The following is a 13223-nucleotide window of genomic DNA, read 5'->3' as shown; positions in this document are numbered from 1 at the left end:
TGACAGTACTCCCAGTTCCTATCCAGCACATACTTTATCTAATCAGTAAATCACGTGATCTGCTTGTGGAATTGAACAAGTCTATGTAGGAAAGAGGTGATGTAAAAAAAATAGACCAATTACAAATTGTATTATTAATTGTGATATCACAATCACCGTATAAAGAAAGCATGTTTTTTGTTCTAGGTAAATTTCCAGATGTGATGAGTGAAAAGTGTTTTGCAGTGTTGTCCATTAGTATATAAAGATTCCTATAATATCTTGATTAATATTTATTCCAAACAGACTCAACCTTAGTACAGTAATTTACTCTAATGAGTATGTTTAAAGCTACCATTCATACATGTTTCCAAATAGCCATGCTGTGGATACACATAAAGAGTGTAATTACACACTGCCTCCACCCATACTGCCTGTATTTATCATTTAGAGTTTATACAGCTGAGCCATTGACCTTTCAAGGCCTCTAAGATAGAAAATTCTGTAGTACTAATGTACATTTTATATAGATGATAAAACAAAATAGTAAAATAGTGACAAAATAGCTTTAATCAGAGACCATTTTGCCTCACAACGCTCCCTATTTGTAGCCCTTCACTCTGAATGGATTCTCTTTTAAAACAGAGTATTAGTGAGTTTATCAACATCTTAACTATTAAATTATGTAGAAATTATGAAAAAATAATAATCAAATGAACCATTTCAGTCATACAAAAATATATTATTTAAAAATGTCAGAATTACTGACATTCCAAACCAAGTTCTCCTTGCTTGGGTGCTGTACAGGTTGGTTTTTGAGCTCAAACATATCCTAAATATGTTAAATTAGCCATGTCACTAAGCTGCTCAAAGCACCAGTGTTATTAAGGCCAGGTCCAGCTTTGCTGAAAAACTACAGTTCTTACATCACATCCTGTGTGCTACATTGTTTACTGTCCCCAGAAAACATTCAAATGCTTTTAGAAAATGTAGAGCTTTCCTCTTTAAAACACAATTAAACGGTAAAATATGAGGAAAATTGTTTAAAATAAGCATAAAACAGAAAAACTATCTTTTTTAAATATTTATTTGATGATAAGCTTTCAGTGAAAAGTCATCCAGAGACATAAAGCACAAAAACAATGATTTTTGACAGATATTATATCATCTATATCAGAATCAGCGAACACAGAGTGTGTTAATTCTACAGTACATGATCTGCGTCAGTTAATAACTTATTTATCTAAAACAAAATGTAAAACAAGCTGTATATCATCAGTTTAAGGTGGTACAGCAACACAGAAAGTTTCATTTATTTATTTATTTCAAGTCAGTATCAATATATTAAAAAGAAAATGACATTAAATGACATTATTGATGTGTTTTCTATACAATTCTGTATGTGTTTGGTTCTGGAATGTTCTCTAAATGTGTCTGAATGTTTTTGGTAGCCCTGCTCAGCAACATGAATAGCTTTAATGTATTATTTATCTATTTCTGTAGGAATGTTCTAACACAGTGTGGTACTGACTGTAATGGGAAGGTCCTCACTGTGACGTTGGTTCCTCATATGCGGTATTTGTACTAGCCATAATTTATGAAAGTGTGTTTAAGGCAGTGATGTTTACACCACTCTTCCCTGAAGCAGCGGACGGCTCTCGCCACTTGACTGCCGGCTCAGAATGTTCCACAGGAGCATCGGCACCGAGGTCCAGCCAGAGCTCTCTGAACTGCTGTCCGAGTCTTCCCTCAGAGTCTGGTACGGTTTAAATCGCCTGGGATTTAACAGATAATTGATAGGTTAGCATTAAGGAGAGTAGCTCTTCGGTGTTTTTCAGCCAAAACATGAAAAACACATGCTTAAAATTGTGTAGGTCAAAGCTAACAATGAAGCTCTAATAGCCAATTTGCCAAATTAGCTAGTGTAATTGTACATTTAGCTGCAACTCAGCTGTATATTCCCTATCATTAATAATGCCCTAACACCAGGAGGGTGAAGACTAGCACATGCCTCCTCCGACACATGTGAAGTCAGACACCACCTCTTTTCGAACTGCTGCTGATGCAGCATTACCGAGTAGCATAACAGCTCACTCTGATACATCAGCTTAGACGGGGTGCCAAGTGGTCCATATATACACACATATATATGGACCACATATACATATACACATATACACATATATACACACATATATATAGACGGCGCTAAGTGGTCCATGATTCTCCCAATCATAGTGGTATATATCATAGTATATATATATATATATATATATATATATATATGTGCGTATATATGGACCACTTGGCGCCCGTCTAATGTATATATATATATATATACATTAGACGGGCGCCAAGTGGTCCAGTGGGCTAAGTTCTGCCACTATGATTTGGAGAATCGTTGGTTTGAATCCTGGGCATGCACTTGCCATCAGCTACCGGAGCCCTGAGAGAGCACAATTGGCCTTGCTCTCTTTAGGTGGGAAGATGCTGATCTTTCCCCTTATCACTCCTGATGTCATCATACCTGAGTGATGCCAATTAGCACAAGGTTAAGCTGATGTATCAGAACCGAATCACTGCGCTTTCCTCCGAGCGAGCTGTTATGGTACTCGTTATATTTATATAAAAATCACCAGGCAGTGGTTTAAATGTTAAGGCTGATCATCAGTGTGTAATAGAATGGTCGATCTTAAACAAAACAGGTTAAAGTCCAACCCTGCAGTTACTGTATAACAAGGTTATATATAATTAATACAGATTAGCTTTTTAGGAATTATACCCATTGTTAGAAATACATTCACTGAATCATATGGAGTCACATGATTAGAGCGTTTTGAGTTTTGCAATACAGAAAATACTGCTGTACAAAGTGGATTATCTTCAGTTCTTTCACAAATGCAGCCTTTAATTCTTAATTCTTTCATTATTTTTTTCAGAGACTAAGTAAGGTCAGAACAATATAATAATGGTTATATTTCTCAGGTTAGTATACCTCATGCAGTGCATTTTAACTGTACATGTTTCATTATGAAAGAGGTTTATTCCACATTATGACTGAACAACTCACCTGTACGCCAATGCAATGCCACCTACAACACAGACAAGGACGAGCACACCGAGTATAGCTGTAGCTGTACCTCCAGCAGTGGAACCGGAATCTACAATAAAAAATATAAAAAAATATTAAGAATGATTATACATACAGTATGCATATTCTGGTAATAAATATGAGCCAGCTGGTGAAAATGAGTAATGTTTTTTTTAATGGTTGGTGTGACGAAGCCACCACCTCTTATCACCATGCTAGACTACAGTTCAATTCCCTGTCTGGGCCAGCACACTACTCTATACTAATAGTACATTTCTTCTGATGGGTAAAACACTATGTTCTCCTACTCATGTCACATAATTCACATATAAGAGTTCTGGATAAATAGTGTACATAATAATTCCAAATGGTTTATTAATAAATAAGTCTTTTATTCCAATAAATAACATTTCTGCTGTTTCAAACCAAATACACACACTAGGGGTTAAAAAATTCTGCTCTTTTGCATCCATAACTCTGCCTCCAATGATGACGTAATAGTGAGGTTGACATCTTTTATGTTCAGTGTTCCACGACTTCCTGAATGCTGATGCTCTCACTTCACCATGGCAAAGCTTTGCATAGGAAGTGGAAAAGACTCTGATTGGCCCTGATCCACCTCCACCTTCTCCCTTCATCCCATTTCTCATTTTTACTCCAGCCATTGTTTCTAAATCCCCCCCCCTCCTTAAAGGAGAAGTTGGTCAAACCTTACCAATAAAAAATGGGACAGCCCTTCAAAAACTCAATAAGTCATCAAAATGATCAATAAACAAAAAAAGTCTGTTGTGATAGCAAAGGAAGGGTGAAGTTTAGCAACCTGACCAAAAAATTCAATAATTCACCATAATTTCTCAGTAGCAACTTGCTAGCTTTTTCTCCCAACTATTCCTTTCCACCTTAAATAGAGCAGACTTAGTGACTGCTATTGCATCCTTTAACTTGATACAGGGAATAGAGACGTGCTACTAGCACAACACATTCCACTCTTTCCAGTGATTTCTCATTGCCCCTTGTTTGGAGTGTGCCTTTGAAAAATCTTAGTTTGAAGTGCCATACACCACTAACACTTACCCTATGTCTCGAGTCAGGACACTATTTCTAGTTGTGAAGTGGGGTAGGAGGGCCAAGGCGTGAAATGGGATTGGGTCTAAGGCTTGCTCATATTCATAAACGGACTGTTAAAGACCGTAAAGCTGAAGCCATACTATGTTTCCGTTGCCGTATTTCAACATACCTACAGTCACGCTGACTCTTGCACTGGTAACAGCAAAACTGACATCATTAGTGAGAGAAACATTAATGCAGAAGGTTCCTGAGTCGTTAAAGAACTGGCGGAGGATCATCTGACACTCGTTGGTTGGAGTTACAGTGTTACACACTGTCTGTACTGGGCTGGCACAGTCCGCATCCGAGATCACGGTGCACACCTCGTTGGGCAGACTGAAGACCAAAAGCAGAAATAATCAGAACAGTAAATTAATTACTTTACAGTGGTTATTAATAACACATTTGACACAATTCCATCAGAACAGGCAAGAAAATGTGTTTAAGAAAGTTACCCTTCCATAAAATCTGTGTATTTGTACCGTACTACGTACGTAAAGTGTGATGTAACAGTGTCAGATCAAAGCAAATTCTGTCAAAAGGTGTGTGAATGGAAGCTAATATTGCCTGAATTTGATCTTTTCAGAGACATTTGCCATAAATGGAAAGTTATGTCAGTGGTATGTTTTTGCCAAATATATTATTGCAATTTTGGAAAAAAAGTAGTTGTGAATTAAATGAAATGAAGGTTCATTAAGTTCATTACTGACCTGCCCTGGCAGGTGATGGTAAGATCTACAGCGTTCTGCTCCACCTCCGCAGCCAAAACAGCAACATTATTTACTTCCACAATCTCCACACTCTCAATTCCCTCTGAGGAAAGACCACAGACAAAACAGCTTAAAACACACACATATATATATATATATTTACAGCTCTGGAAAAAAAATAAGTGACCACTTAAATATGAGCGCTGAGTTTCTTTGATTTTACCAAATTGAAAACCTCTGGAATATACAGTAATCAAGAAGAAGATGGGTAGTCACAAGCCATCAAACCAAGATTAACTGCTTGATTGCCACAATGTTATCCAAAAGCAGTGTGTAAGACTGGTGGAGGAGAACATGCCAAGATGCATGAAAACTGTGATTTAAAAAACAGGGTTATTCCACCAAATATTGTTTTTTTTCTGAGAAATTCTGAAAGCTCTGCATGATTTTTATTTCAGCCATTTCTCATTTTCTGCAAATAAATGCTCGAAATCGCAATATTTGTTTTTGGAATTTGAATGAAATATTGTGCATAGTTTATAGAATAAAACAACAATGTTTATTTTACTCAAACATATACCTATAAATAGCACATTTAGAAAAACTTAAGTGGTCTCGTTTTTGGGGGGGAGAAAGAGAGAGAGAGAGAGATAGCACTACTCACGAACAACATCCAGCGTGGTGGAGAAAGAGCCGTAGCGGTAGATCATACAGTTTCCCTCTGCTGGCATTTCTGGAGCCTGTCGTTTAGCAATGACCAGAGCGACCTGCGCTGCCTCGGTTCCGGCCTCCACTTCAGCTACTACTTCGTTCTGTACTGCTGGAGCAACAGTGGGTGCAGCTGCAGCTTAATAAACACAAACACACAAAATATTTTATTTATGATCTTTTTAGAGTATAGATAATAGCATCTATCAACGATTTATGTTTGTATTTTATGTTTGTATCTGACTAAGAAATTCTGTTTCACAAAATTCTGAAAGGTCCCCCATCTCACATGTTTCAAATCTGTAGCCCCGCCCTCTCTTTATTACTCTTACTTGTTGCTTGTCTGTTTCTGTTTTATTTTTATCCTAATTTGTTAGCCATTGTTTCATGTTTTTAATTATTATTGGATGCTTTCACGTCTGCTTTCTACTCTTGTATGGGTTACTATGTACCACATTTTTATTGTTAGTTACTAGTTACTTTGTGCACTAAGCCCATTCTTTTGTACTTTCTGTTTTGGGTTTCTGTTTATTTGTGTTTAGCATCAGAACTTGCTTACCTGCAGTAGCATCATTTGCAGCAGCCTCTGTATTTGCTACTTCAGCAACAGCGGCCTCCACAGTCTCCACAACCTCACCCTCCACTGCTGGCACCACTGATGGCAACACTTCAACGACTGGAGCATTTGTGGCAACAACGGTAATAACAACATCAGCAGCAGGAGCTACAGTGCCTGCCTCAGCAGCTGCTGGAACCTCAGCAGTAACTGGAGCCTCAACGGCAGCTGCAACCTCAGCATCGGCTGGAACTTCAGCATCTGCAGGAACCTCTGCGGCAGCTGCAGCCTCAGCATCTGCGGGAACCTCTGCGGCAGCCTCAGCATCTGCGGGAACCTCTGCGGCAGCTGCAGCCTCAGCGTCTACCGCAACTGCAGCATCTGCAGCGACTGCATCCGTGTCCACGGCTGGAGCTTCTGGAAGGACGGTGCCCTCTTCAGCTTGTACAGCGGGAGCAACAGAGGCAGCAGCATCAATCACAACAACACCATCTGCTGCCAGTTCCGCATCCACAGTGGCAGCTGTAGCTGTAGCTTCTCCAGTGGCAGCATCAGTAGCATCCTCGATGGCTGGATCTTCAGCAACAACGGCTGCATCTGCTTCAGCTTCTGCTTCAGCTGGCACCACTGCCAAGTCCGTACCTGCCTCTGGAGCAACAGAAGCAGCCACTCCTTCCTCTGCAGCAGGTGAAGCCTCTGAGCCAGGAACCGCCAGAGCTATATCAGCCTGTTCTGTGGGGGAAAGAACTGGTGGGTCTACTGCCATTGCTTCAGCTGGGCCAGCAGATGGATCAACAACTGGAGCTCCTGTTGTAAAAACCAAAGTCATAAACTTTTTAGAGAAACATTGTATCGGAGGAAGGTGTAATCTGAATGTTCTCTTTATGGGCAAAAGCATTGGGGCACCCCCACATTACAAATATAGAAGCTTTTATGGCATTCCATTGAGCAATAAGGATGTCTGGTGCAATCACAATGCTTACCATCAGTGGTTCATCATTTTTGACACCAGCAAGTTCAAGTCAATTCAAGGAGTTTCTTTTTCTGGGTGTAATGCCAAATTCTCCCTTTTGGAATCAAACCCCCTTTAAGTCTGTAGCCCCACCCTCTCGTTATTTCTCATACATATCCCTCAGGAAAATGAGCATAACAGAGTTCCCTTAGATTTATATTTATTTGGGTTTTTAAATAAGGGTAAATCTACAGTTACAGTAGATACAGGAATCACCAGTGTAATCTGTTGTACCCATATTACTGAGGGACATGTCTGCATTGGATTATTAGAACAACACCAGTTATTTTTCTTTTTTTATTAATGGGTGATGACACTGCAACAAACTGCGACCACCACTTTTGGTCTGACCAAATTTAGTTTCTTTGGTCTGACTTTCAAAAGTAAAAACTGTGTGAAAGCATGCTTAGCTGATTGAACACCTTACATTTCCACTATCATTATTATTATCATTTTAATCTCACCTGTGGTTGCAACAGCAGGTGCAGGCGGTAGAGTTGGGTTCGGGTCACAGCCGTTCGGGATGGAAGCGGTCAAAACCACCTGAGGCCGGAAAGAGCCGGTGGACAGGTAAGTGTGGGCGACAGAGGGCTCCCGAGAGATGAGTGTCCCGCTGTTGTCTCCGAAGTCCCAGTTGAAGGTGATGTCAGAGCCGCTGAGGTACTGGCTGGGGTCGTGGAGGCTGACACTAAATAACACCGGCCGGTTCTGGATGAAGTTCTGATCGGCCTGGTTGACATCGCCAATCTGGGACAAAGACACGGAAAAGGGGATCTGATCTGAAGAAGAAAATGAAAAAAGGATCAGTTACTGGAGCCTTCTAGATATATGGAACCAGGATTAAGCCCAGTCTGTTGACTAAATCTTTCTCAATATGGACTTTTTACATTATGTAGAAGTTTTCCAGACAAGGTTTAAGCTTTGTTCTGTTGGTGAAGCTGACCTTATGTGTCCAAAAGTTTGTGGACACTTATTTAGTTAATGTCTCTTGTGAAATCAAGGGTCATTCTAGACCGTTTATACACTCTTTACGGCAGTGTACAATGTTTCTGGTAAGACTTTGCACTAGATGTTGGAACATTACATTTAGTAATAACTCATAAACATACACAATCTGAATGTTATTCTTCCTTAAAGAGGGGGCATGAAAATCTTCAAACCATTCAAATAAAAAAATACATTACAATAAATTAGTATAGGTGTTCCATGTACAGCAATGTAAGTTGTTAGTGCGCTAAATATTCTGAAGCATTGTGGGATTCTTACTGTGCACTAAAAATTTAGCACTATGTTTTGGCGGACCCCCAAAGTAGTGCACATAGTGAATAGGTCACAGTTTTAAACACAGACAGTCTCTACTCTTCACAATTGGGTCAATTAAAGGGGTTCCAGATATTTAAGGATAAATATCACACATCATACATTATTTATGATCTCAGGTTTACACACCTGTGATGGAAAACTGTGTGGACGCATATCCGAGAGGTATGAACTTGTCTTTTCCTCTACAGTGGTAGATCACCACCTCCATGCTGTAGGAGCCCAGGGGCACATTATCTGTGCCAATACTGAGAGAAGATGCGGGTCCATCAGCCACCTGCCAATAACGGCCTAAGAGATTGAAAGAAATTCAACAAAAAGTGGTTTTATAACAGATTGAGCATAATTTTCCTTAACATATATTAATTATACATTACTATATTATATCATATATATAGATTAAATGTAATTTATAATAAACTAACAATACCAACTGCAAAAGCTCTTACCCCAGGTCTTCCAGACAAAGATGTAGCGCGGTTTTCTGGGGGACATGGTGGTGAAAGGAGTGCCATCAGGGAACACCCCTGTCCATTCCTGTGTAGTGTTGAATTCTGGGTAAACAGGCTGACCCTCAGTGTACTGTGTCCCTAAAAAAATAAATAAAATAAAATAAAATGTTTTACAATTGACTGTCTCATCAACTAATAAGCACTTTAGAGTGCAAGAATAATAATGTGCTGTATTATCTTTATTATATATAAATGTCATACAGATTTCTTATGTTTTTTTATCATACTTACATGTTTCAGATTAGCAAATACATTTTGATATCAGGTAAACTGAGTAAATATAAAAGCCGTTTTCAAATACATTTATTTATTAAATGAAAAAATCTGACCCTGTCTAAAAAAGTGCAATAATTGCAAATAAGCATTGGTGTTAACTGGCAATAAACTGTCAATTTGTTCAGTTTTAATTCATGTGGAATATATATATATATATATATATATATATATATATATATATATATATATATATATATATATATATCATAAAAAAGTACTTGCCTGATTTATTGATTTTTGTCTGACAAATGTCATTATTTAGCAAATAATTTCATCATAATTATCATAAAAATGTTTCATAACTGTAGGTGGAATTAGAATTCTGACCGTTAACAGTGCAGTTCCTGGCCCACACCACCTGACCGTCCGGCAGCACGGTCTGGTTCTGTGGAGGCCGAACATCAATGTTGAAAGTTGTTCTGGATCCTGTCAGCGTCGGAGCATCGTTCCTGATATCAAACGTTACTTCTCCACCTGAAACATCACATAAATGGAATATATGTGAACCAATCAGCTTTCACTTTAATTTTTTTATGGTTAAATATTCAACATGCACCTTTCTCATAGCTTTCTAAAAAAATATAGTAAACCAGTATATTTGTAGTGGTATTTAGTATCATCTAAGTAAAATTATATGTTAACTTCTACTTAATACCTAAAACTACATGATTCTTCTTTGTAGCATTTAGTAGCATTTTGTATATAGTGTAGGAGTATAGTGTATAGTGTAGTATTTAACACATACATACATTAATGATGTACATTGATAGAGTCTATACCTTTCCAGCAGTCTCTATATCTGGGATCACCATCTCTCCATACTGGGTACATCCGGGAATTCCATGAGCGATATCGAGTGAATCGTGTTCTTGAAGCTGAAAAATAAAATAAAAATGACAATAAGAAATTGCAGCACTAACACCACCAAGATTGACATATTATCTTTTAATTTTATTCAAATTATGTTGTTTAAATTTCTGATACATGATTGTCTTCTGTTTTCCAAATCTTTTCCTGTAGTTTTCTTAATTAAATTTCTACTTATTTGCAACTTAGAGTAGTACTGCTGTATTATACCTGTAAAACATGGGGGCGGCAGCATCAGATTTCAAATACTTTTATGTCTTCATTTTTATTATTATGAATGTGTGAATGGAATACATGCAGTAAATGCAATACTGGGTGTGGGAATGGAGGGAGTGCTGGTCAGACTGGGACGAGCTGAATCCTGTACTGGGGGATGTGGAGTTCCTGGCAGTGGGAGTCACACACCCCTCTCAATCCCCCCAATCCTTTTCACATGACTCTCAGCTGAGTGCAGCCCGCCATAATCCCATCTTCAGGAATGAGGAACGACCCTGTGGAGCTCAGACACCAACCAGCTCATCCACTGCAGTGTGTGTGTGTGTGTGTGTGTGTTTACAAGTGTTTGGAGTGTCACTTAATATATAATATATAATATTATTATTATATATTAATTAATACATTTTTCCCATATAAAGGGGCCAAAAATACAGTACAGGAGGAGATCTGGTGTTGGTTCTTTAAAGAACTTCTTCTCAATATATGGTTCTTTATAATACTGTATAGTATAGTACTATTTATACAACATGAGTGTAAATAACCTTTTTAATATGTGAAGAACATCTCAATCAATACAAATGTGTCCCAGAACCAACCATAGTTTAAGAACCATGTCTGGTTCCTTAAGGAACCTTTTAATTGATGGTGCTGTAAAACTGTATTTGAAGTTTGAAGAACCTCTATAAATAGGAAAAGCTCTGTAGATTTTTTTTCCCAGAACGTAACATAAAACCAAATCCCAAAGCAGAACCACTTTTTTGTTTTTTGAGAAACTTTTTAAATAACATTTTTAGTCAATTGGATTTTAATTTTTAATGATTTTAAAGCAAAAAACTCATCATAAAAAGGAACCATTAGAAAACATTTATTAACATTTAATTCTTACAATAATTCATTTTAAACATTACTAATTATTAATGCTTACGAATATTGTAAATACTGGTAATTCATAATAAATTGAGATATTTGTTAAACAATTTGTACTGATTATTAATGTTAACTTATTAGTAACATATTCATTATTTGATAATTAGTACTGTTATCTTATGGACCCTTATTGTAAAGTGTTCCCTGATAATTACAGGTATGAAGAGCCATTCTGTGGTTTAAAGATTCTCCAAACAATGTAAAGATTCTTTACCAATATGTCCCAGAAACACATAAAAAACACAGTTATTTTAATCCGGGGATGATTCTTTAATGCCCTGATTGTGCAAACTAGACTGTATGAAGTAAAAAGAACTATTTTGAACAATTCTGCAAATCTACAAAAACACTCTCTTAGCTTTTTAACCTTTTAATAGATGGTTCTGTAAAATAGATTTTTTTTTTTTTATTTAAGTTAAGAACATTTGAAATCTTCTATGCCAATTTGCCACAGAAAATAACATGGAACTAAATGTCACAGGAATAAGTATTTAAATAGCTTTAGTAAATGAAATTTCAGGTATGAAGAACCATTTATTGCTTAATGAATTTCCACATAATAAAAAATTATATGTCAATTTGCCAAAGCAGAACCATTTTTATTCTTAAAGGAACATTTCAATTCATGACTGAAAGTATTTTCATTTTAAAGTAAAAAATATCCTCCAATAAATAAATGGGAATGTTCTATATCAATTTATTCCAGAAACAGAATAGAAGGACCACACTTAATGTCCTGTTTTTTTATGAGACTGTAAATATATAAAGAACCTTTCTGAAATGTAAAAAACTGTTTGTCCCAAAACTGCAAAACCCTGAACTTTCTAAATAACGTTTCTATTGATGGTTCTTTAGATTTAAGATGGTAGAGAACACTTAAATATATACTATGTTCTGTAATAAATAGAGGTTTATCTAGCAGCCAGGAACCATTATGAAACCTTTTTTTTTTTAAAAGAAACCCTGAAGCTTTTTATTGTGTCAGTAATCAATAGGAATCTTAACATTTATTGCACCCCCCCCCCCCCCAACAAAAAAAAATATATATAAATGTGAATGGTTCTTTATAACACTGTTACTTTGAGTCATTGTATAACTTTTTAAGTGATTTATTATTAATATATTATGTCATTAATCAATAAGAACCTTCATTTTTAATATTTTACAAAAATACAAAAACTCCTATATGTATATATACATATATGTAGACAGTTCTTTATAATACTGTTTTTTATTCAAAGCAAGTGTTAACCTTTTAATATTTGATTAACTACTATACAAGTGTAATACAATGGTTCTATGCCAACATTACAGTAGAAGAGCTGTAATTGATGAACATTTAATACAATGATAAATAATATTTTACAAAATTAACCTCATGTCTACGTTGTTTGTTTTTTCAAAAACAACTGGAGAGTTAATAATTTTTATTATTTTCGAAAGCAATTAATACATCTAATTTAACAACTTATATAATAATTTACCAATAGTAATGTATCATCTACTACACTAGAATAAGGTACTTATTGGTGCCAGATGCCCTTTTGATTTTTATAAAGAACTTTCCAAGAACTTAATATTATATCCTTAATCCATAAGAAATTAAAATTTAACATTTTACACAATTAATATTTTTATATAAGTCTATATACTTACTTGCGATAGCAGCTGAAGACAGAATCAGAGCCAGAACTGTGAGAGTGGACTTCATTTTCTCAGCCAGACCCCCACCCAACAACACTGCAGTCCCCCCGTCCACTACCCCGACTCTGGAGCCCTGAGGTGTGCCAAACCTTCTTAAATCAGCCTCAGCCTCTTAACCAGCCGCAGCGCTGCCAGCTCTGACATCATGCCAGGCTCCACCCACGTCCTGAGGAATCAAGCTAATCACTGAGGTTTTACATTATTATAAATCCTCTCATAATTATTAGCAGCTGGTATT

General features: G+C 36.7%; 1 protein-coding gene across 1 annotated transcript; it reads right to left on the bottom strand.

The window, feature by feature from the left end:
• Nucleotides 1–1050: 1050 nt before the first annotated feature.
• Nucleotides 1051–13070, bottom strand: pmela (premelanosome protein a). Its single transcript, XM_007229644.3, has 12 exons — nucleotides 12938–13070; nucleotides 10051–10146; nucleotides 9599–9745; nucleotides 8933–9073; nucleotides 8613–8774; nucleotides 7628–7942; nucleotides 6155–6958; nucleotides 5552–5734; nucleotides 4888–4990; nucleotides 4308–4513; nucleotides 3050–3140; nucleotides 1051–1754 (listed from the first exon to the last, which is right to left on the bottom strand). Exons 1-12 carry the CDS (start codon nucleotides 12990–12992, stop codon nucleotides 1604–1606), a joined length of 2454 nt encoding a protein of 817 aa, XP_007229706.3. The 5' UTR covers nucleotides 12993–13070; the 3' UTR covers nucleotides 1051–1603.
• Between the last annotated feature and the right edge of the window lie 153 nt (nucleotides 13071–13223).

Source organism: Astyanax mexicanus, chromosome 24 (genome assembly GCF_023375975.1).
Source record: "Astyanax mexicanus isolate ESR-SI-001 chromosome 24, AstMex3_surface, whole genome shotgun sequence".
In the NCBI taxonomy this organism is placed as follows: Eukaryota; Metazoa; Chordata; class Actinopteri; order Characiformes; family Acestrorhamphidae; genus Astyanax; species Astyanax mexicanus.
The sequence above is the reverse complement of the archived record's forward strand: the minus strand, read 5'-3'. Positions and strand labels throughout refer to the sequence as shown.